General features: G+C 35.0%; 2 protein-coding genes across 4 annotated transcripts in view; one reads left to right on the top strand and one right to left on the bottom strand.

The window, feature by feature from the left end:
- Positions 1-25,973, bottom strand: part of LOC143905172 (aquaporin AQPAn.G) — a 40,042-nt gene that overhangs the window by 11,437 nt on the left and 2,632 nt on the right. The gene's annotated exons all lie outside the window — the stretch shown is intronic.
- The window catches only part of LOC143905170 (aquaporin AQPAn.G), a 46,309-nt gene continuing 25,985 nt past the window's right edge, over positions 5,650-25,973 (top strand). The window contains exons 1-2 of one of the 2 annotated variants that reach the window (XM_077420366.1): positions 5,650-5,916; positions 22,253-22,373. In XM_077420366.1, the coding sequence (XP_077276492.1) occupies positions 5,815-5,916; positions 22,253-22,373 (223 nt within the window). In that variant the 5' untranslated portion in view covers positions 5,650-5,814. Of the gene's footprint in view, positions 5,917-21,846; positions 22,024-22,252; positions 22,374-25,973 lie in introns of those variants that run through there. The other variant, XM_077420365.1, reaches the window with a different exon arrangement.

Genomic DNA, 25,973 nt, shown 5'->3' with positions numbered 1-25,973 from the left:
CAACGGTACTTCCTTACGGTGCACGCGATGCATAACGAAGGGGGAATCACCTAACCGCGACGACTACTCCGAAGACAATGATTTCATTCTGGCCTTAACCTGCGATTAATTAATCTCTACTATTTAATTTCTTCCCATTAATTTCCCAATTATCCTTTTCATGTCGTTCTTTTTAATTCGGACTAGTATTTCATCTCAATTGCTAAGTGATTCGCTCACAAAAATAACGATGCAATTTTTTACGTTTTTATTCCAAAATTACATTGTTTTCCATTTATGCTTTAATTCAATCATTTCCTTTTAATTACGTACTTAACTTTTCTTTATTTCAATTATTTTTCCAATTTATTTTATTTTGATTTTTATCATAAGTATATTTTTAATTATTCACACAACATTTTTAATTTTATTTTTCTTCTCTGTTTAATTTGTCTTTTTATCTCTTCTCTAAGTTTGCTCTCAAATTTGTTGAACAGTCTTTACATAAAACACGAATAAGTGGTTGAAAAAGAAATCCTAAATATGATTTCCCGCGTTAAACGTCAATATTCATAAAAATATTGCGCAGCGTTCCCTATTCGTATTGTTAAACTAATCGCATGAATAAGCCAAGCATGATGATTAAGACAATTGACGATGGCATTCACAAAACGCGGGGGTGGTAGCAAACGGTGGCCGTAATGTAATCAGGAAAACGTTAAGTAGCCGTTTTCTCGATTGATCTGTGCAATTCGAAACGCGATTCATCTCGCACAATCATCCTTATATCCGCCGATGATGAACTTCGCGCTCGCACACGTTCGAATGGTAGGTACATAATTTACGACGCTCATTTAAATATTTGTAAAATTTTTACGAAATTGGCTGATTCTGTCTCGGATATTCAATCCCCCAGATGATTTTTGAATTAACGCAGCCTCGAATAATAAAAATTAAGCGCGCGTGTAATTTGTAATTAACGTACAAAGAATTTTACTTGCGTAATATCCGTTCGCACGATTCGCACGTTGATTGATTCGTAACGCGACAGTAATGCGGAATTAACATGCGTCGTTTTTATACTTGCCATTGTTTTCACGGTGTTCTAGCGATGCGCAAAACTACTTACGAATAAGTCAATTATAAACATCCAAGGAATTAAATAGCGTCGGCTTTGAACAAAGCGTTCCTTCGAGTCGCTTATTATTTCGTCTAATGCAGAACTATAATTACACCACATTGCTAGAGGGAGGGGGAGAGAGAGAGAGAGAGAGAGAGAGAGAGAGAGGGAGAGAGAGAGCAATTGTGCAATATGGCATGATAGCGTGCTCGGGGCTGCATAATGCAAACATGACGGCGCGTACGTCGCGTAAGACAGTCGTATTGTTAGAATTTGTTGTCATTGCCGAGCAGCTGAGTTCTTGGCCGCGTTGTCATCTGGGCGCTAAATCAAGGTTTACGCGGCTCAGCTGCAAGTGTGCATATTTATTGTGTATTAAAACGCACGCGGCAAGGGAGACTGGCGAGAGAGAAAACACCATCAAGAGAAACCCGGAAACCTATTGTTAAAAATAATATAACGGATAATAAAACGGAGAAACTGTACACCCATAAAGAGTAATTACAAAAAAGAAATATTAAGATAATAGAAAGAGATTTTCTTTCTCTTTCGAGTTTGATAGAGAGAATGAGAGATACATATATATATATATATATATATATATATATATATATATATTACTATAAAAATCTGACAAAGTTTAGAAAGAATAACTTCAGTAATTTTTCCGCGCTAATTAATTTCACAAAAAAGAAATAATATCTATTTACTATAAAATAATTGCTTAAATAATACATTTATTTATTTTTATTATAAACGATATATTTAAGTTGTAGATGAAACGCGAGTTCGGTGACACAGACACGATTCTGATTTGTCGTCCGCCAAAAGCAGATGAATCATCTCACGTTTTCCCAAGCTAAGCGGCACAAACAGGATCGTCATCGTCATCGCCGAGTCATTGCCGCTCTTTTCACATAACCGTCGCGCGCTGTCAAGTACATACCTCATCGCTTTGTCCTTCCGCCGACTATAAGAATGCGCGTGCGACGCGTGTCAACGTTTCCATATATATACTAGCAAATTTAGCAGTAAGCTGTATTTTGATCTTTGTAACGATAAAAAAAAAGTATCTAAAAGCAACAAAAGAAAAAAATTCAATTTTTCTTCATACCTCGGTCGAAAGTACGTACTTTCGTCCCTAATAGCAGGGACGAAAGTTTAACATTTACTCCCTGTGAAAAGTACACGCGCGCTCTCTATAACTTTAAACCTTAACGCCCTTTAACCTTAAAAATAGTCATCAATATTGTTCTGTCAATATGTCATCTGATGAATCCGTAGACGAGGAAGAAGTTATACGAAATTTCGATGCAGAAGCGCGATTGATAATAAATACAGATACGTTGCCAAAGAAGTCTGTTGATCGATACAATCTTGTTTACGACACGTATAAAAAGTGGCAGATAGAACACAAAACTTCACTGTCAAACTGTGAAGAAAATAATTTGGTTGTGTATTTTAAGGACCTATCTAAAAAATTAAAGCCGTCAACTTTATGGAGTGTTTGGTCAATTTTGAAAAGCACATTAAATTCAAGAGACAATGTTAACATAGGTAATTTTCTTAACTTGAAAGCTTTAGTCAAAAATAACTCTAAAGGTTACAAACCGAAAAAGTCAAAATATGACAAGACTTGACTCTTGGAATGTATTTGATGCCTGCCCCCCCCCCCCGACCAGCAGCACTCGCTTCGCTCGTGCCGCAAATGTCGAGGGCAGGCATCAAAAACATGCTTATTAACATTTAAAGTTAAAAAAAGTAAAATTAATAACGTACTTTCGACCGGCTATGAAGAAAAATCGTATACACTACGCGGGCCAAAAGTTGAAATCTCGGTCCTGCTCGTCATGATGCCCTCGGCTTCGCCTCGGGGCATCATGACGCGCAGGGCCGAAAATTCAACTTTCGGCCCTTGTAGTGTAATATACTATTAATATCAATAATGTTAAAATTAGACAAATAATAATAAATAATATTTTAGTATTGTCACGTAAATATTAAAATATTAAATCAGATCAACAATTTAAAAATTAGATATTAATAATAAGTCACCTATAGGTAATAATACTGAAGAACAGTGGCGTTTAAAAATTGTTATAGCTAAACTGTATAAATAGATAAATTATTATACCTTATTATTGTCAATCATTAACGACTTTATACCACATAATCTTGCTATCAATATGGGCCTCGCACATAAACGATTTTTTTTTCATCTCTATCCGACCTCGTCGCCTCGCTCTAGACCGACTCGACCGAAAAAGTCGCCTTGATCGTATAATAATAAGACCATGCACGATCGACATTTTCTTGCAAGCGAATCGAGATCCGGACGTCGCCGCATCTGATGTCGTCCAGAATGTTTCACGATAAGGAATAACATTTATAACTTATAACATTAATCATATTAAATTTTCTATATATATATTCCTCGTTTATTCACTAATAATAATTATTAGTGTTATTTTATCTAAATTATTAAATTTTTAATTTTTTTCCGTTTTTACTGCTTTTTCATTTATAAATTTTACGATTTTCATTAAATTGCAATTCTGGACCGGATATCGGATGCAGATGCACGCTTATGTGACCCAAAACAGTCTCCCGGGCGCTGTTTCGCGTTAGATTTTAAGGAGACAGCTCGAAGGAAACCAGACATCCGAACACGTGTCAATCTTCGTTTTATCTCAAAGAAGTAGACGCGCGTGAGATTGAAAGATCGAGCCGCATTATTCTGCCTCGATCGCCGCAACATGAGAAGTCGTAAATAATCCCAGAAATAAATTTTCCGATTAGAGTGACGAAGAGATATTTGCCTCTCAAATGAACTCGCGCACTTCGTTATTATATAACGCTTGAAGAAGATGGATGGGCTCGATTCTTTATGAGTCTGATGAAGAGGGCATCCGCTGGTATCGCGGTACGACGCACAAAACTCATCGTGCACTTCTTTAGACGAATGATTAGAAATTTTTTTTTTGCGGTGGAGACAACACCGTGGCGTTTTTCATACATTGACACGTGTAATTATGCGACTTCCGCGAGCTTTCCTGCGGCGTGCGTCCGTCGCAAACCGATCGTTATACGGGTGCAAGAAACTGCAGTTATGACGTACTCCGGTGTCCATCGGGCTGACCTCACGTATGCTAATTGTCGCGGTTTTATCTGCACGCGAACTCACGATATCGCCGTAATGCCGATTAACGGCCGTACGAACTAGAACGCCAGGAGGGAACTGTGCGGTTAATCGAGGGACTTGAAATAACAAATAGCTTTTGACTGGCGAATCTTTCGGCTGTGGCCTTAATCGCGAATTCTGAAAACGATACGGCTAAGATATTTTTATATATATCGGTGTCTTGCAACGGCAAAAATCAGCTGCAGGTGTCGGTTTAATTATCGGAACTTAACTAAATGTTTATGATTATAGAACAAAAAGAGTAGCTCCGAAGAAAGATGGTGTAACTCTGCGTTAAATAAAGTTAAATTAAATTAATCTAATTAATTTAAAGGAAATCTATCAGTCAAGAAAGAGTTGAGACAATCCTCGACTTCGTTCAGGTAAAGCGAGATCGCTTCGGTAGATATTGTTAACATCGCGAAAATTGCGTAAAACTCTCGGCTCAGTTGCGAATGATATCACATAGATGTTAATCTAAATAAACTGCGAGAGTAATTGGCCACTGCAGGCGATGACCGAAAGTCCGGCGGTCGGAGATCGCCGGCCATTACTAACGGAATCTTATCTGTGGCCTTGATAGTACTCAACTGTTTATACGCCTTTGTGTGAAAGCCGTGAAAGGCCAAAAGTCGTACGGCCGTAAAGAGAAATGTAACTGAAACGAGGCGTGCCAATGTGTATCTCACCTAGATTTTCAGTCGAAAGAAAGAAGAGCAGAAAGGCGAGTAAAAGAGAAGAAAAGAATTGAAGTAGGAGAAGAAAGAAGAAGGCAAGAGGAAGCAAGAAAAGGAAAAAGAATTTAAAAAAATGTAGATTTTAATCTAAAAAGGAAAGAAGAAAATTGAGAAGAAAACGAAAAGATAAAAGAGAAAAACAGAAAGAGAAAGAGAAGAAAAAAAAGTTATTTACTTAATACAAAAAGTAACTAGAGAAAAAGAAAGAAGAAAGATTATATAAAAAAGATTATATAATTACAATTACGAAAAAAATAAAATTATAATATCCTCGTTGAAGAAAAGAAATTATATAATTATTAATAATTACGAAAAGATAAAATTAGGAGCATTCTCGTCTACAAAAGCTATAACCTGTCCGTTGGTAGGTATTAGGAGTAAATAATTTTCAACTAGAGCGCTCCTTCGATACGAAAATCAAGAGACAATTTATCGGGACAATGGTAACGTTATCGAGGTCGACGCAAGCAGAACCGATGCAACCGGAACATTGCGAGCAGAACGATCACCACGGCGTCACGCAACTCGGCGAGGTTGATGCCAAGGTCGTTATTACGTATACTAATCGCTATCACCACCACTACCCTCGGTGGCACGTGGACGTCGGATCGGCGAGTTCAGGGTGGCCGAGGATCCTTTCAGTGGCCGTTCGCTAGTTGCGCCGTCTTCGCGGGGTTAGTCCTGGAGCGTCCGGGACAAGGCTAATCCGTCGGGTCAGCCGATTTCGTGACGGGGTGGATGACCCATGGGGACGGCGGGTGGTGGGCTCGTGGATCGCAGAATCTGTTTATCTGGGGATGTCACGTTCTACCAAGAAGACCTCCTATCTGAGCTTGTGGCGTGAATTCCTGGTCTTCCATTCGGCCGCCAGGAGACTCGGTTTAAACCGACGTCTGGGAGTAAGTAAAATCGTGGGCAATTGACAGTATCAAATCCATGAATGAGAACACGACAATTTATTTTAATTAAGTATTGTTTGTTAAATATTTAAATTTGAATTTTTACTTTAATTTTACTTTAGCCGACAATCGTTTACGAATAATTTTTAACAGATGCAGGATATAGACTGCGGTCCACTGAGTGCTACGAATCATTCGAAGCGTTTGATTGATTAATCAGGATAAAGAAATCTACGGTTCGCAGCATTTGTAGCACCAAACGAATCGCGCAGCTATAGCATACACACATCATGTACATACAAATCACAGATACCCACATGTACAAATATAGACGTTTGATTTTATTATCATCTCATAAGTTACATACCCTTTATATCTCCAGCATTATATTGTATAGGAATGTACGGGTATTTGCGAAGCATAACTGAAGTTCGATTATACTTAATTGCACTAATTAATTAGATTAATTGATTATCGATTTGATTAGACTAATTGATTAGACTGAATAGAATCAAAGGTAAATAATCGATAAGTTCATATTCGAGTACTCGATTATTTTTTTATTATCTGAATCTTTTCCAATTTTTGATGCTGAGGTTTATTCAAGTTTTATCCTGCTAAAGAAGAATCGACTATTAAAATTTCATCGAATATTTTTACAGAAGTATTTTTATAGATTTTATAGATTTTTTAGATTACGTTATAACCACATTATTAAATTATTTGTAAAGTCGATTCCAAACCCAGTCGTATATGTCGCTGTCAAATATGCCAAAGCGTGAAGTTTAATATAGAGTTCTATACAACTGAATTTTTTAATAATAATAGAAAATTTGAATAAGCATACATGTAATATTCTCGTTATTTCTGAATTATATGTAATTACTGGAGTTACATCATAAATTTACATGTCAATTACACTAAAATTGCATAAACTTTTCTTAAGAATATTCTAATTATTATTTTTCTTAAAGATTAAATAAAAGTATATGTATGTACGATTTGAAAAACTATATTTTAATTTCCACTAAGAAAAAGATGTCTATGCAAATCTACCTTGAACAATTAATAACAAAACAATTCAATATCAAAGAAGTTGTATAAATTAATTTTTAATTATTATATTATTTGCTTTAAATTATTACTTATATTTGGAGTAATATCGATAATAAAAAATAACCGAGTTTGATTACCACATATTGATTACCCAATTCTAGTCGAATTTCATGATTCACCTCCATAAAATTCGACCTGACATCATAAGCAACATACAGAATGAAAAAGTAGAAATTTTGCAAAGAAAATTAATTTGTATAAATATTTTGTGTATAAAAATATTTGTTTTAATATTTATAGTATTATAAAGACAGTATCCATTTTCGTGCATATGAAAAAAAATTTCCGATGCTTCCACAATTATCTGTCATTGTAGCAATTATTACTCATAAAACATAAAACACTATAACACAATTAACCTAGTCGTGTAGGATTGATATTTTTGTATCTGTATTATCGAAAATATTGATAACACTAATATTTGCATTTATATGCCGAGTTAATCTTTAAAGGGCTGCAGGATGCTTTTTTGAAGTCATAAAGATCTGCTTTGAGAAGTGCATATATTTAATTTATAACTTGTCGCAAAATATTATACTTTTTTTAAAATAATTTTATATTGATAAGATTTCTTGAATCATGTACAAATCAATTTTATAGACTTTGATGTTATTTATTACGAATTCAAAGCGAATCCAATATAGCTGCAAAGTAGATAATTTTGCATGTATTCCAATGTATAATTATTGATTGATTTGTGTTGATTGATTTGTATCAACTTTGATATTTATAAACTTTAAGATAATTACTAATCATACACACGTGCGTACACACACACAAACACAAACACGTAGTGTGTCCCATTTGCTGGTAGTTAATAAGATACCTATTAAATTTGCGATTTTAAAATTTATAACTTCGACTTCAAATTCATATGGTCAGTAACAAAATCTATCAAAAATCTATAGATATAAAGTTTTATACATACATGCATGTAATATATATACATACAGTGTAGTTATAAAAATTTTTTTTACTAAGAATAAGAAAGCCTCGAAAATACATTCGAGCCTTAGCTAATGCTACAGAGAACTGTTCCAAATAAGAAGAGGAAATATGACAAAAAGAAGAAATATTCTAAAAAATTAAACATTATATTATTATAATATAGGTATATTTATTGGTCGAGAGTTTGGCTCAAGATAATTTAAAGAATATACTTCTTAAATAGAATGACGTAAACTTTAAAAACTTTTTCTCAAACATTTAAAATAAAATTATGATTTGTTTAACGATATTTATTATTCATCTAAGCATTCTCGTTATTGGATATCTATACGCGCAATAATGCACAATTATTTTATACTTTTTATTGGATAATTAATATTAACGGCCACTTAAATTCTCCGAAAAATAATTCTCCAATCGGTGAGTTAGCATGATTTGGTATCCAAATTAATTTAATACGATTACTATCCTCATCAACAAACAGTACGAGTGCTATTTATATGCAATCAACGAAACTCATTAATATGAAACAAGACCAACTAAATTTGTCTCATTTCATTAAACTGTTCATGTTCATATTCGGCAACAAATTGCAACAAACAACTTTTATTCACGCATTATTTCACAGTTACAATAAAAATGATGATAAAAGTTTGTGTTTTAGATTAGAAAAAAATGCTGTTAAAGTATATGAGTTGATGAAGAAAATTATAGTAATGAACATTTCCGGTCTAAAGGTTTTGAATGATCTAAGAGAAATAGAGAAAAGAGTAGAGAAACGTACCGTTAAAAATAATTAATGATATATGTACAATAAGTAATGACCGATTTTTTACTAACCGCATACAGATTTTCCCCCAAAATGGAATTATGGATAGAAGAAAGATTTCAATACTTAGAAACTGTAAGAAGGTGTAATTGAGAAACTGAAGAAGATTTTAAAAGAAATGTTTAAGACGTCTTCTTTATGTTAGAACAATAGAAATGGTATTAAGCGTCAAGACAATTCTACGTTGAACATCAAATAAAAATGTATATCTCTTTTTATAATTAATTAATTAAAAACAATTAATAAAACAATTTTGTAGCCATACTGTGTGTACATAAAAATTAACTGAGTATTGGTCGCTACAAAATGTGCCATTTTGAATCTTTTAATCTTATTCTTAAGAATAATCAACATAGATTATGCAAATAGATTGTGCCAATTTCCATTGAAGGCGTGAAGATAGCATTAGTAAGAAACAATAGTGCGTCAGATGCTTTCCTTATGTCGATTTCTATCAATGCAGATTAACTTCAATCTCGGTTTAACTTACTTTTCATCTTTTTCTAATTTTCAGAACTAGAGTAAGTTAATCCGAGATTAAAGTTAATCTACATTGGTAGAAATGGACATCAGTTTTTTCTTATATCTTCTTATATATTTTCAATTTTCACTCTTTTTCCTTTCTCTCCAACGTCTAATTATACGCCTATTTCATTTTAAATGCAGAAAGTGCAACGTAGTACGCTTAGATATAAAGAAAGGCCTTTTGTCCAGTTTAGAAGATTCTTCTTGAAAAAAGGAGACAATTTTCAGCGCTATCATGATCATAGCTTAGATGTGACAAACTAAAATGGATCTCACATGATGAAGAATAAAGAAGGATAAAAGTAGTTATATTGAAATCCGCGTATGTGTGGAATAACTTACAAACAGATGACTTTTAAAACAGAAGAATATTGCTGATCTAATTTGCAAAACTGTAATTAGACTTTAAATTAATCAACCGGCCAAGCAACCAGCTTAAATCAATCAAGCAGCTGTCGTTACCAATATGAAGGAAAGCAGATAAGTAATGATAGGGAGAATAAACTAATGATGTTACACTCTGCCTCACGTCCTGGTCTTATGAATTTATCAAATTTCCGTCATCTCTCTAAAATACGAGGAACTAGAAATCCTTGATCTGATTACACAATTACCGGACAAAAAAAAAGAGGAAAAAAGTAATCACTTTTCTTCTTTTTAAAAAGAGACGTGTTATTTTCTTTCTCGCTCCCTGTCATCTACTGCATTGTGTGACGCAAAGAGCATCTGACCACGCATATTTCTATCTTTTAATGTAGTCGTCAGCTATTGCATACGAGGGCGCAATCTATTTATATAAATTAATAATCAACGATCTAAAAAATCTGTGGTATTGACTTTTAAAGTTAAAAGAGCATTTTAGTTTTTACAATCAGAAATGTTATATCTCTGATGCAGCTCTCTAAAGCTTAAAAGGAAATATGAAATAGCCGAGATGTAGAGAGAGATACAAAACAAACTAAGAAATATATATCCGAACATAGTTATGAGAAATGACAATAAACCTTCGCGTATACAGATGTTTAAAAATTGCCAAATTTTCCTCAACAAGAGGAGATTTAAAAGACAAAACACTTCCACAAAAATATTTTCCCTGGTACTTTTTTTAGTATTTGACCAAGTTATTTTTTTCTTTTGTGTGCTCTTTGTGATCACGTATTTTTATTCTTTAATTTTTATCTCTATTTCTTTTTTTCGACGCAAGATAAATGCATGCTCTCTGCGTTAGCGATGCGAGTGCATGCATGTCATATCTATATATAAATGCACAGAATGAAGAGAAATAATTACCTTTTGTAATGAACGTATGAAAAGCAAGTCAAATCGCATTCGACATCATAATCTAATTGAATCGAGTCTCGCCTCTGCTTTATAAATTTCGCGAATTACTGTGCATTTATACAAAATAAGGAATACGATCTCGTTATACAAAGATTTTCTTTTCATCTTCGTTTATCTCTGCTCTCATCCCTTTTGTACTTAATCTGCGTTTTATATCCATGACGGAGAATCGTTAAAATGTATGTATAACGCATGAAATGCGTGAGAATGCATTGTCGCATTGTGTATGTGCATGAGTGCATGTTGTAATTTTACTTGATGCTATTTTCTGATATTTCGATATTTTCTTAGCAAAGATAAAAGAACAGAATATCTTCCATCTTCGTGTAACTTGCGCAATGACAAAAAAATGCGATCATTTTTTAATCGCTTCGATAATTCAACTGTTTCCTACATTTTATAAAGCATTATTTATTTTAATAACGCCATATTGAAATTTTGCGTTTTGATTATAGAATCAATTTTCTCGTGTTTTCGTTTAATTTTCAACCAGCAACTTTATTAACTTCAAAAGAAAGGCGATAAAATCTATTATTATTTTTATTAACTCATTTGCTAATATTTTAATACTTATTTCTTATATCACGATGCGTAAATCAATTGTTTTTTTTTTAGCATTCATTAAGGTGATCCTAAAGCCGTGATCCGAACCGGTTTTTTTCAGTTTTTTTCTTAGCACTAATCTTTTAATTGGCTTTATAGAAATGCGAAATTCTTGTCTAGAATTAAAGTACGCATTAAAATCTAGGTCATGGTGGTCGAATAAGTTTTATAAATAACTTGTTACAAAATTTTAGAAATGATTTGAGAACTCACAGAAATAAGATACCCATGTGCGAATTTCAAAAAGGCTCAGTGCTGGCTTGGTACTGGTGCCAGAATTACCAGTACTGGCTGACGATTCTGGGTTAGTACAAGCTAAGATCAGGATCATTACTGGGACAATGTCGGAATGATAACACGGGTCCCAGTTTTGGCGCCAACTTTGGCCCGACACAGAGTACTAGTACGGGGACAACACTGATTGCCATATCACTCGCGGCGTGTTGCTTTCGTGCCGCGGTCGTTACCTCCGGCGCCGCTCGAGCAAAAAGCTTTCTAAATCCCCTTGCGGCGTGTTGCTTTCGCGCGGTTGTTACCTCCGGTCCCGAGCGAAAATTTTCTAAGTCGACCCAATACGTCCCCAGTACTGAGCCGACTTTCGACTGTAGATCAATATCATTTCTGGCCTTATACACGGTCAGTACTGAGACGAGACTCGCCTCGGAACAAAATATGGTTGCATGGGAGTACTGGTCACCGAGACTGGCACAATACTGATCTAGCGGTTTATCCGTACTGGGGCAGTACCACCCATCAAGTCTTGGCAGCCAATATTGTGCCAGTTCTGGGCCATGCAGACAACTCTGGCAGAAGTCCGACATTCGCACATGGGTATCGTTTAATCCTAGGTATGCACATTTATTTTTCGCATACGTAGACATCACACTGGGGTTTGGGGAAGACTCCTGCTACTTTTTTCATTATACTCTAGAAAATCACCATATTCATTCTACTTTAGAAAATCACCATATTTTGACTTCTTTTCTTGCATATAGTAAATAAACTGAAAAATATGTATATTTATTCAGAATTATTCTAAATATTATTAAACACGTGTTGAAAAATTGTAACTACTCATAAATGCAAAGAAAACGTTATTTTATCGTAATTACTTGAAAAATTCATATCTTTCTTACTAATAGAAATAATCAAAAAAACTTTTCAGATTTTGAAAGGGCATATTTCAAAGTACAAAAAAATTTTTCGTTTAAATATTGAAATATTATTATCAAAATTACAAGGCTCCAAAAACGATGAATTTTCACATTTCTATTTTCTAGCGGTTTTGCAGATACAGGTATAAAAGTTAGTATTTTTGTTAAACAATTCAAACTTAATGATATAATGTATTTTTTACTTATAAAAAAAATAATGAAGAATATAAAATATAAGAAATAAAAAGAACAATCATTCACATATATAGATTACGTCATCTGTTCAGTGCATTGAGTACAACATAACAAAGATCGAGGACCTTTGCACTGCTTGCATGCAAATTAAGTCTTTTTATCCTTGTCACTTGCCACGTGGACAAAAAACTCGCATCTTATTTTTTTTCCATTTTTGCATTATCTTTTATGTCGCACATTTTATCATCCAAATATTCGGTGCCAAACACGTTCTCTCAATGAGTGTTCATACAGATGTAACTTCATTATATTGTAATCGTCGCATCATAAATTTTCTAAAAATATGGTATGAAATGTTGAGCATCTTACCTCGTTACACAGTTACGAGTTTCTATTATTTATCTAGAACAATATACAAGTGTAAACTATTGGTATATTTTATGTTCTAACCGTTATTCTATAACGATCCCGTGCTCAAATTTAGTAAAGCCAATAACAATATATTTAAATTAAAAAATGATAAAAATATAATCAGATCAAGAGACACGGTAGTGTCTCGCGCCAAGTACACGCGGAGCGAGACCGACCGTGACTCTTTTACGCGACGCGACGAGTTGCGAGTACCCGAGATGTTGAGATCTCGATAACGAGTGAACGGATCAAGTTCTAAGTAGGCTTGATCGATAGCTTGGGGTCCAATTAGGGGGGGGGGTTTCTCTCATAATATTCCGCTACGTGCCTTACGAGCGGAGATATTGCGACGCAAAGTCCAAATGTGAAAATTTATTTTTAAGATACTTTCTTCTACGTCGACCGCTCTCATTTCAATATTATTATGATTATCAGAGAAACGTCACTTTCACTTTTGCGACGCTGGCGGCGCAGGTATCGCCAGTTTCGATATCGCGCGCGTATTTCGAAATTAGGTCGATAAACTTATCGGTCAGGAGGAAGATTTCTATTTAAGTAAAAATTAGGTATATATATAACCAGATAATGCGCTTCATAGATTTCGGTGTCCAGGTGTAATAATACGTTGAATTCGATGTCCACGTGTCCCAGGTTGCCGATGACGAGGTCCACACAGTGCGCTTCGTAGTTTTCGGTGTCCAGGTGTAATAATATGTTGAATGCGATGTCTACGTGTCCCAGGTTGCCGATGACGAGGTCCACATAGTGCGCTCCGTAGTTTTCGGTGTCTACGTGTATTAATACCTTGAATTCGATGTCCACTTGTCCCAGGTTGCCGATGACGAGGTCCACACAGTGCGCTTCGTAGTTTTCGGTGTCCAGGTGTAATAATACGTTGAATGCGATGTCTACGTGTCCCAGGTTGCCGATGACGAGGTCCACACAGTGCGCTCCGTAGTTTTTGGTGTCTACGTGTATTAATATCTTGAATTCGATGTCCACGTGTCTCAGGTTGCCGATGACGAGGTCCACACAGTGCGCTTCGTAGTTTTCGGTGTCCAGGTGTAATCGTACGTTGAATTCGATGTCTAGGTGTCCCAGGTTGCCGATGACGAGGTCCACATAGTGCGCTCCGTAGTTTTCGGTGTCTACGTGTATTAATACCTTGAATTCGATGTCCACGTGTCCCAGGTTGCCGATGACGAGGTCCACACAGTGCGCTTCATAGTTTTCGGTGTCCAGGTGTAATAATACGTTGAATTCGATGTCCACGTGTCCCAGGTTGCCGATGACGAGGTCCACACAGTGCGCTTCGTAGTTTTCGGTGTCCAGGTGTAATAATATGTTGAATGCGATGTCTACGTGTCCCAGGTTGCCGATGACGAGGTCCACATAGTGCGCTCCGTAGTTTTCGGTGTCTACGTGTATTAATACCTTGAATTCGATGTCCACGTGTCCCAGGTTGCCGATGACGAGGTCCACACAGTGCGCTTCGTAGTTTTCGGTGTCCAGGTGTAATAATATGTTGAATGCGATGTCTACGTGTCCCAGGTTGCCGATGACGAGGTCCACATAGTGCGCTCCGTAGTTTTCGGTGTCTACGTGTATTAATACCTTGAATTCGATGTCCACGTGTCCCAGGTTGCCGATGACGAGGTCCACACAGTGCGCTTCGTAGTTTTCGGTGTCCAGGTGTAATAATACGTTGAATGCGATGTCTACGTGTCCCAGGTTGCCGATGACGAGGTCCACACAGTGCGCTCCGTAGTTTTTGGTGTCTACGTGTATTAATATCTTGAATTCGATGTCCACGTGTCTCAGGTTGCCGATGACGAGGTCCACACAGTGCGCTTCGTAGTTTTCGGTGTCCAGGTGTAATCGTACGTTGAATTCGATGTCTAGGTGTCCCAGGTTGCCGATGACGAGGTCCACATAGTGCGCTCCGTAGTTTTCGGTGTCTACGTGTATTAATACCTTGAATTCGATGTCCACGTGTCCCAGGTTGCCGATGACGAGGTCCACACAGTGCGCTTCATAGTTTTCGGTGTCCAGGTGTAATAATACGTTGAATTCGATGTCCACGTGTCCCAGGTTGCCGATGACGAGGTCCACACAGTGCGCTTCGTAGTTTTCGGTGTCCAGGTGTAATAATATGTTGAATGCGATGTCTACGTGTCCCAGGTTGCCGATGACGAGGTCCACATAGTGCGCTCCGTAGTTTTCGGTGTCTACGTGTATTAATATCTTGAATTCGATGTCCACGTGTCTCAGGTTGCCGATGACGAGGTCCACACAGTGCGCTTCGTAGTTTTCGGTGTCCAGGTGTAATCGTACGTTGAATTCGATGTCTAGGTGTCCCAGGTTGCCGATGACGAGGTCCACATAGTGCGCTCCGTAGTTTTCGGTGTCTACGTGTATTAATACCTTGAATTCGATGTCCACGTGTCCCAGGTTGCCGATGACGAGGTCCACACAGTGCGCTTCATAGTTTTCGGTGTCCAGGTGTAATAATACGTTGAATTCGATGTCCACGTGTCCCAGGTTGCCGATGACGAGGTCCACACAGTGCGCTTCGTAGTTTTCGGTGTCCAGGTGTAATAATATGTTGAATGCGATGTCTACGTGTCCCAGGTTGCCGATGACGAGGTCCACATAGTGCGCTCCATAGTTTTCGGTGTCTACGTGTATTAATACCTTGAATTCGATGTCCACGTGTCCCAGGTTGCCGATGACGAGGTCCACACAGTGCGCTTCGTAGTTTTCGGTGTCCAGGTGTAATAATACGTTGAATGCGATGTCTACGTGTCCCAGGTTGCCGATGACGAGGTCCACACAGTGCGCTCCATAGTTTTTGGTGTCTACGTGTATTAATATCTTGAATTCGATGTCCACGTGTCTCAGGTTGCCGATGACGGGATCCAGATAATGCGCTTCATAGATTTCGGTGTCCAGGTGTAATTGTACGTTGAATTCGATGTCTAGGTGTCCCAGGTTGCCGATGACGAGGTCCACATAGTGCGCTCCGTAGTTTTTGGTGTCTACGTGTATTAAATACCTTGAAATTGATGTCTAGGTGTCCCAGGTTGCTGATGACGAGGTCCACATAATGCGCTTCATAGTTTTTGGTGTCCAGGTGTAATCGTACGTTGAATTCGATGTCTAGGTATCCCAGGTTGCCGATGACAAGGTCCACATAGTGCGCTCCGTAGTTTTCGGTGTCCACGTGTCCCAGGTTGCCGATGACGAGGTCCAGATATCGCGCTCCGTATTTTTCGGTGTCTAGGTGTAATAATACCTCGAATTTGATGTTCACGTGTCCCAGGTTGCCGATGACGAGATCCAGATAGTGCGCTTCATAGTTTTCGGTGTCCAGGTGTAATTGTACGTTGAATTCGATGTCTAGGTGTCCCAGGTTGCCGATGACGAGGTCCACATAGTGCGCTCCGTAGTTTTTGGTGTCTACGTGTATTAATACCTTGAAATTGATGTCTAGGTGTCCCAGGTTGCTGATGACGAGGTCCACATAATGCGCTTCATAGTTTTTGGTGTCTAGGTGTATTAATAACTTTAAATCTGAATGGGTGCGTTTAGCCGATACTCCGCTAGCCTAGCAATCGTGAGCAGTTGCTCGTTTGTGCTCGTTTCTTCTCTTTTTAATCCAGTAAGTCAAAAAAGAGGAAACGAGCGAAAACGAGCGACTGCTCACGATTGCTAGGCTAGCAAAGTATCGGCTGAACGCACCCAATGTAGGACACGTAGATATCGAATTCGAGGTATTAATACATGTAGACACCGAAAACTACGAAGCGCACTATGTGGACCTCGTCATCGGCAACTTGGAACACGTGGCCATCAAATTCAAGGTATTAATACACCTGGACACCGAAAACTATAGAGCGCGCTATGTGGACCTCGTCATCGGCAACCTGGGACACCTAAACATTGAATTCAAGCTTGATTCATAAAAATCGACTTAAAATTTCCTTAGCGGCAGAATTAAAATTATGTCATAACATAATAAAAATCGCTGAATTAAAATTATGTCTAGACATAATAAAAATTGGACAAAAATTATGTTTAGACATAATAAAAATTGGATGAATTAAAATTATGTCTGACGTAAAAATAATTTTTGGAAAAAGTTGGTAAGAAATAATTTATACAAGCAACGTAATATACATGCATATTATACATAAAAGCAATGTCCGGCAATGTGTATATATATATATTTACAACTTCAGACACATTTCTTTATAAGGTGTAATTTTTTTTGTTAAGATTAAGATGCGTAACACTACAAAAAGGCGTGATATCCGTACAAAATTACCTTTTTCAAAAAAAGGTAAAAAAATGCGCCAAGTACACGCATAGTAGTACATATGTATTATGTTGTTACCTCGAAAAAAACAAAGTGGTAGTATTATACCTCGAAATAACACCTTGTACATACTGTTTATACAATGCGTAATACTACAAAAAGGCGTGATATCTGTACAAAATTACCTTTTTTAAAAAAAAGGTAAAGAAAGGCGCCAAGTACACGCATAGTAGTGTATATGTTGTTACCTCGAAAAAAAAAAACAGTGGTAGTATTATACCTTAAAAAAATCTAAGTAACAAGTGGTAGACGAAATCTTTGTATCTTGAAAAATCTCGAAAAAACCTAAACAGTGGTATCTTCACCTCAAAAAAAAACAAAGTAGTAGTATTATACCTCGAAAAAACCTAAGTAACAAGTGGTGGACGTAAGCTTTGTATCTCCAAAAATCTCATCACAAAATTACGTTACCTTATCAAAAAATGAGTCGCGCTTCAAGTGATCTATTATTACAATTACAAAAAAGAAATGATATCTCTTTTTAAATTACAGCGCCAATTACAGAGAACATACACTGAGAAAAAAAATTTGTCAATCCCAAGAAATATTTAGTCCGATACGTTCAACTAAACATTTTAGTTAGTTAACTAAACATTAGTTGAATTAATTAATTCTTGATTAAAGAAACGAAATAAATTGTTGAAACAACTAATATTTAGTTAACTAACTAAAATGTTTAGTTGAACGTATCAAACTAAATATTTCTTGGGATTAACAATTTTTTTTCTCAGTATATTTTTCGAGATACAAAGATTACGTCTGCCACTTGTTACTTAGGTTTTTTCGAGGTATAATATTACTACTGCTTTTCTTCGATTAGAATAAAAAATTGAATCATGAAGAATTACACAGAGGTAACAGTACAAAATACAAATATTTTATTAAAATATTTAAACCCAACAAGGGAATACAAGGTATTTAAATACAAAGTTTATATATGTATTTTAAAAGATTTAATCGCATCGCAAAGAATTACAGAGGTAACAGTACAAAAAATAAAAATATTTTATTAAAATACATAAATTTTTCTTGTCAAAAAACTTGGCGCTGCTAGAGAGAGAGAGAGAGAGAGAGAGAGAGAGAGAGAGAGAGAGAGAGAGAGAGAGAGAGAGAGAGAGAGAGAGAGAGAGACCTTTTACAAATGTAAATATTACTTATTCTATACTTATTCTATACTTTTAATTCTAATCGCTTTAAAAATCTAAACTTATCCTAACTTATCCTATACTTAATAATAAGCCGCATTATTCACCGTCACACACATACACACACACACACACACACACACACACACACACACACACACACACACACACACACACACACACACACACACACACACACACACACACACACACACACACACACACACACACACACACACACACACACACACACACACACACACACACACACACACACACACACACACACACACACACACACACACACACACACACACACACACACACACACACACACACACACACACACACACACACACACACACACACACACACACACACACACACACACACACACACACACACACACATCGCCCACACACACATCGCCCACACCCACTCGCTCGCACACACACACCAAGCTGACCTAATTTTAAGGTCTAGCAGCGCCAAGTTTTTTGACAAGAAAAATTTATGTATTTTAATAAAATATTTTTATTTTTTGTACTGTTACCTCTGTAATTCTTTGCGATGCGATTAAATCTTTTAAAATACATATATAAACTTTGTATTTAAATACCTTGTATTCCCTTGTTGGGTTTAAATATTTTAATAAAATATTTGTATTTTGTACTGTTACCTCTGTGTAATTCTTCATGATTCAATTTTTTATTCTAATCGAAGAAAAGCAGTAGTAATATTATACCTCGAAAAAACCTAAGTAACAAGTGGCAGACGTAATCTTTGTATCTCGAAAAATATACTGAGAAAAAAAATTGTTAATCCCAAGAAATATTTAGTTTGATACGTTCAACTAAACATTTTAGTTAGTTAACTAAATATTAGTTGTTTCAACAATTTATTTCGTTTCTTTAATCAAGAATTAATTAATTCAACTAATGTTTAGTTAACTAACTAAAATGTTTAGTTGAACGTATCGGACTAAATATTTCTTGGGATTGACAAATTTTTTTTCTCAGTGTATGTTCTCTGTAATTGGCGCTGTAATTTAAAAAGAGATATCATTTCTTTTTTGTAATTGTAATAATAGATCACTTGAAGCGCGACTCATTTTTTGATAAGGTAACGTAATTTTGTGATGAGATTTTTGGAGATACAAAGCTTACGTCCACCACTTGTTACTTAGGTTTTTTCGAGGTATAATACTACTACTTTGTTTTTTTTTGAGGTGAAGATACCACTGTTTAGGTTTTTTCGAGATTTTTCAAGATACAAAGATTTCGTCTACCACTTGTTACTTAGATTTTTTTAAGGTATAATACTACCACTGTTTTTTTTTTTCGAGGTAACAACATATACACTACTATGCGTGTACTTGGCGCCTTTCTTTACCTTTTTTTTTAAAAAGGTAATTTTGTACAGATATTATATACGCGGGCATAGATATGCGTTTCTTCAAGTTTATTATTATTAACCGGTTATTGCGATAAAGACGCCCTTCACGGAATGAGGAAGGTTCCAGGTTCGAATCCGGGCTGAAGTAATATTTATCGCAATAAATTTTTTACAGTTTTTTAAACAATTAAATCGTGTCGATTTAATTCCTGTGAGGGAAGGGTATTAATGTTCCAAGGTAGCTGTGATTCAAGTCCGACAAATTTGCGGCGCGCAGTCTACAAAGTTGGAATATATGTATATGTGCAGTATGTACATTATAATTCGTTACTTCTTTACTTAAGTATAGAATATACGAACACTAACACCTTGTTACGGCTCAGCTCTCCATTTTTCTTCGATTGATTTGTAATCTTGTGAGCATTTATTGTTATAATCAGATATTGTTTTGGTTATAGATTTACATACTGCTCGAATAAAATGAATTAGAAAATATACTTACTTGCAAAAAAAGTTGTGCAAAATACATTGGGGTCCAAGGTCCAAGAGACCTCTGACTTATTTTAGGTATTAATTATTACAAAACCGACAGACAATTAATTTCTTCGGCAGTTGTTAGCTATTGAAAAAACTCCAAACTTTTTTAAAAGATGATTGTATCCCTCCTACTTATTCATTCTACCAATAGTAGAGTTTCAAATTTTATCTGGGGTTTTGAAGATCTCAAAGTGTATACCTAAGGTTATAATACTGTATATGTATATATTGTATGTACAATGAATGCGTTATAAACATGTGCATTTTTGGCACTAATTGTAAATAATTGATAATAATCTCCAATTCATACTATCGATTATGATTGCGATAGTACAGATATAAAATTGAAAATTAATGTTTATATTTAATAAATGCATAATAAATATAGCTCGTTTAAACAAATTCTCGTTATCATTAGTTCTTATTATTTCGCATACTCGCGCACAATAATTTTCATAGCTTTCGCAAATGAAAGATAAGTTATGTTCGAACTCTCTTTCGTTCGAACGCCGACTTTCGTCGGCGATGACGCAGCCGAGATAATTATGACGCAATGTTAAAAGCGATACGTAGCGTCTTATCGTCGTACCTGAATCCTGACAATGAGTCAGAATTTATGTGTCTCGCGATATGTATACATTTGTGATTTAGGTCTGCAGCCAAAGATAATAAAATAAGAAGAAGAAAAGCATCGGCACCGCCACTTATGCAAATTTTCGGTACTTGGTGTAATTTCCAAGTTTACACATATATGCAAATTTTTAACCTTCTATCTCTCTGTGTCAGAAACGAGACTTACGACTTACCGAACTAGAGGATATACGATAACTAGGTTTTCACCAAGTAACTAATGGACTCTAAAGCCACTCGATAATGATAATTTTTGTAACAATAAAGACAATATTACGAGGATAAAATATTTCCTGCCACTCCTCCGTTTATTCCTCACTATACAAACGATATCTTCTACCGGTACATTAACCTCTGATCAATTTTTACAGTAATTATATTTTTGCAAATTTAATTTTAATATTTATTTACTGTGAATAAAAAGAAGTGAATAAATATTAAGTGAATTAATATTTGATTCGTTTCTTTAATTAAATAATAAAATACACATCAATTTTAAAGTGACAAATAATAAAGACACGGACAATATTTTTTCTATAATTATAATTTATTATTTTCTATTTTAGTATAAAGAATCTTTTAATATTCTTCGTCAATCTTGTACTCATGGTCAATGACAAAGTTGACTAAGAAACGCTAACGAAGTCGAATTTAGACGACAAATTAGCAAGCACTCTAATACGATCGCGACCTCAATAAAGAATGCAGTTACGTCGCGAGAGATCTCGCGAAATAGTCGAGATCGTTATATCGCTCCATGTTCAAATTTCCACTTGCAAATTCGCACGCAATATAAGTGCCTTTATTAATTTATATCGGTTTGTATATTTGTGTAACGTTTCGCATCGCAATATGAAAAGGGGCAACTTTAAGTTAATGGGTCATACGAGTGAAAAAATGGTAATGACGTATATAATAGATAATGAGGCGTGCAATATTTACATATTTCTGATCTAGAAAAATTTTTTTTAATTGAATCTTTTTATTAAAAAATCTCTGTATCCTTGGAAAGGAATGACGCTTGAAATATTCGAAGAATACGAATAGAGGAGATGAATAAGAGGAACGCTTGAGAACTGTTGATTCAAGGATTAAGGATAATGATTATAATTAAATCCTGCGATTCCAGAAACACGGAATGAACGTTTCCACGGTGTTTCCCGAAGGGTACGTGGAAAATGACCGAGCGCAGCGTCATGCATCGTCGATACCTAAAGTGGCTGAGGGGAGTCCCGAACGACGGCATCGACGTGAGTCCACTGCAATATCCTTTCATATTTAATTTTCCATAGAGAATGGAAAAAAGAAACTTGTATTTTAACACGTTCTGTGCCGCATGGGTCATCGGTGACCCACGCTAAACTTTTCGTTCAAACCGTGACATTTTATTAGCTTTTTGATTATTAACAAGTATTTTAATATATTAAATGTTAATATTAAATAAATGTTCAATAAAAATATTTGCTTTCTTTTACATTATCATTGCATTTTGTTTTAGATCTTTTTTTAATAAAATAATTTCTATAGTTTTGTAATTATTATGAAATACAATTTATTTAACAATTATATTAATGAACATACCGCGAGGATCACCATAGTGACCCACGAGAACAAAAGTTAGTATCACGTTAGTCCGGCGCGGAACGTGTTAATGCGAACACAAAATAGATATATTTCCGATACATTTCTTGAAGATTCAAATTCAATTATTTATTTTAATTTATATCCTTTTACTTCTTTTGCGATAAATAAGGCGCTTACATGCATAATTTTATGTTTTTGAATCGATACGAATTTTACGGATGAGTTACCGATTTAATAGGTAAACCTCGACCGCCCGATACGCTTCGTGAGGTTTTTCTGAAGGAAATCGTATCATTGATCAATCCCGCGGAAGTTCTTCGAATCATTTACGTGCATAAATATATGAAAACACAGAAGAATGCGTTTCCGGCAGCGATATCTTGCACTGCGTTCGACGCTGACGTATCTGCATGGATGCATCGCTGCATATCGTTATGCAATTACATATAATTAAATGGCCTGTCGTGTTTTGAGAAAGGGATTACGAGGCGATTTTCCGTTTAATTAAGTTCCCCAACTCTCGAGGAAATCCAGGGTTAAACATATAAAAAAGGCGTAAAGCAGCGTAAACATAAATAATTTGCAACGATCTTAGTTTTTAATCCTTTTATTTCGAATTTGTGTGTTAAATTATTGATACACAAATGAAAATTTTTTACAACCGATGTGTTCATTGGACAAAATTAATATAGTATTTATTATATTATATAATATATCGATAATATTATTTTTTTATTTTAACATAAAAATCTTTTCATCGTCATGCTCTTATCTACGGTGATGAGAAATTGCAGCTTTATCACTTGTAAGATACTTTCAAAGTTTTACAGGCGTTATTAAAAGTACCTTTACATCGAGCGTTTTAATACAATAATAATATAAATATTAATTAATTGATTTTTTAACATTTTATTGCAATATTTTTGGCTAAATTGCTTATTTACTGATCACAATAAATTCCTATTTTATCGACGGGCAGGCATAGCTGTATCAGTGCTAAATTAAATCGCTCTCGACAGATCGCGACTTACGTTCAACTCATGAAAAGAACGCAGCTCGAAACTCGTTCACTATAATTTAATGTAATTTATTTTTATTTTTTATAATAAAATGTCTGAATAATTGTGGTTCAATAAATTTGCAATTGTGAATATTTAACGTGCCGCGGCAAATTTAAATTTGCAACGCGTGTCGCATTATATTAAATTATGTTAAAAATTAATAAAATGTAAAAAATTCATAGCTTATTATTGCATTTTCCAAAATACGCGAAAAATGAAAATTTAATTTTTCAATAAAATAAAATTCAATAAATTTTATTTATTTTATTCTTTATTTCCTTTGTTTGTTATTTATTTCAAGTTATTCTCCGCGAAAAATTACTATCGGCGAAGAGACTTCAGGCGAAACTAGCATGTTACGAAACATTTGCGTTGCACTCTAATTATCAAGAATAATCAATACAAATTATCAGTACTTACTGCGTAAAACGTGACACTTGTTTTCCTGAAACGCAGTTTACAGTCTTTTATTTTACCCATATTTTTGTCGAATTCTCAAAAACACGATAAATTAATTCAATATTCGATGAAGAATTTTGCATTGCATTTTACACAAGTATCGATGATTACCGAAATTTTTAAAATTATGTAAAAATTGTTGAATTTATTTAAAATTTTGCGGAATTTGTGCATTCTCTTAATTCATCCTCGTTTTTTCTCAAATTAAGTTTCCGGAACAGGAAAATTAATTCTACTTTACAAAGCGATCTTGATCGTGTTTGACCGGAAACGGCGAGTTGTGCGCGAAGCGGAAAATTTTGCATTCCGCCGCGTCGTTGGCGTGCCTTATTTTCTATATGCGTCGACTATTACAATGATCACGACTAGCTCGCGGCGGCGGCTTCTGCACGAGCGATTACCATTGACTATTAATGTTATGCGTTCGAGAAATTGCACCCTAACGATCTCGATAATCACCGCGATAATCTGATGATGTTGTGTGTTTACGCGCTGTCGATTCATCGTTTCGTGCAAGAGGAAGGTGTTCCTTATAATCGCGTATTACTCTAATCTCTCATTCCGTTATTATTCTCTCCACGCCGAGAAATGCTATTAATTATTTCATCAAGATTATTCTTAGACAGACTGACAGGATCCTTCAACAAAGACGAAGAATTTCCGTGAAGAAAAGAATCGAGTCAGATAAATCTTTTTATTTTTAAGATAGATGCGAAATTACAGTTTTGTCACGCAAAATCTATTTTATGAGTTTTCTGGGAACGTGACGCAATTAAGTTTTATGCATTTATAATGAAAGAAATAAACAAGGAATTTGACGCGCCGCGAATTAAAATTTAAAATCTTTCGTGAAATCCATTCGCATTTGCGCATGATGAATCAGCTTTTGTTATTTTAACAGCTGTGCAAAAAAATCGCCTGGCATACCGTACGTAATTAATTTAAATTAAATTAATTAGAAAGTAAATTAATTTTATAACACACTTTTCAGCGAATTACAATAATAAAGGTGATTTCACAAATTTTAAAAGAAGTTCGCCAATGTATGAACAATCGTAAAAAAATTATAGTAACGTCAGTCTGGGTATAGTAGTCGAGATTTCTCACGCTTGTCAAGATCCAACAATTTCCGGCATTTTATTATCCTTATACTACGCATCGTTTTGTTATACACGCTGTATCGTAACATATACGAGATTTATTTTGCGAATAAATTCCTTGAACAATGCAAAGTAAATTTTTTTTTAAACAAAAATTTGTTTAAACGTTTTGGTGATTCTTTAATTATTTATGTTAAATATAGCGATAATTAAACCGGATATTAAAATAAATATAGCAAACGTTGTTTTAACAGTTTGAATTTATATCAACTTGCATTAAATTATTACATAAATAAATTAATTTAAAACTACTTAAAATTTATATAAAACTCTATACAAATTTATTTTAATTACATACACGAGTTTTTCCTATGTATTTGACAGTTTACACAGTCTGACATCAAACTTTTTAACATTTAAAATTAAACAAAAATTTTAATATTAATAATTAATTGATCTCAAAGTTTGTTCGGGAAGGTTTAATAATTATTTTCTTCCAATTTTATTATATTCAAGAGTCGTTCAGACCTACAGAAATTGGCAAAATTTTATTTGAATAATAAAAAAATAAAAAAAACAAAGCATAATTCATTCGTAAATAACAAATACATTCTTATTTGGTTAACAATTTATTCCTTATTTAAAT

The sequence above is a fragment of the Temnothorax americanus genome, unplaced genomic scaffold (assembly GCF_048541705.1).
Source record: "Temnothorax americanus isolate GAGA-0224 unplaced genomic scaffold, ASM4854170v1 Scaffold6, whole genome shotgun sequence".
Taxonomy (NCBI): Eukaryota; Metazoa; Arthropoda; class Insecta; order Hymenoptera; family Formicidae; genus Temnothorax; species Temnothorax americanus.
The sequence above is the reverse complement of the archived record's forward strand: the minus strand, read 5'-3'. Positions and strand labels throughout refer to the sequence as shown.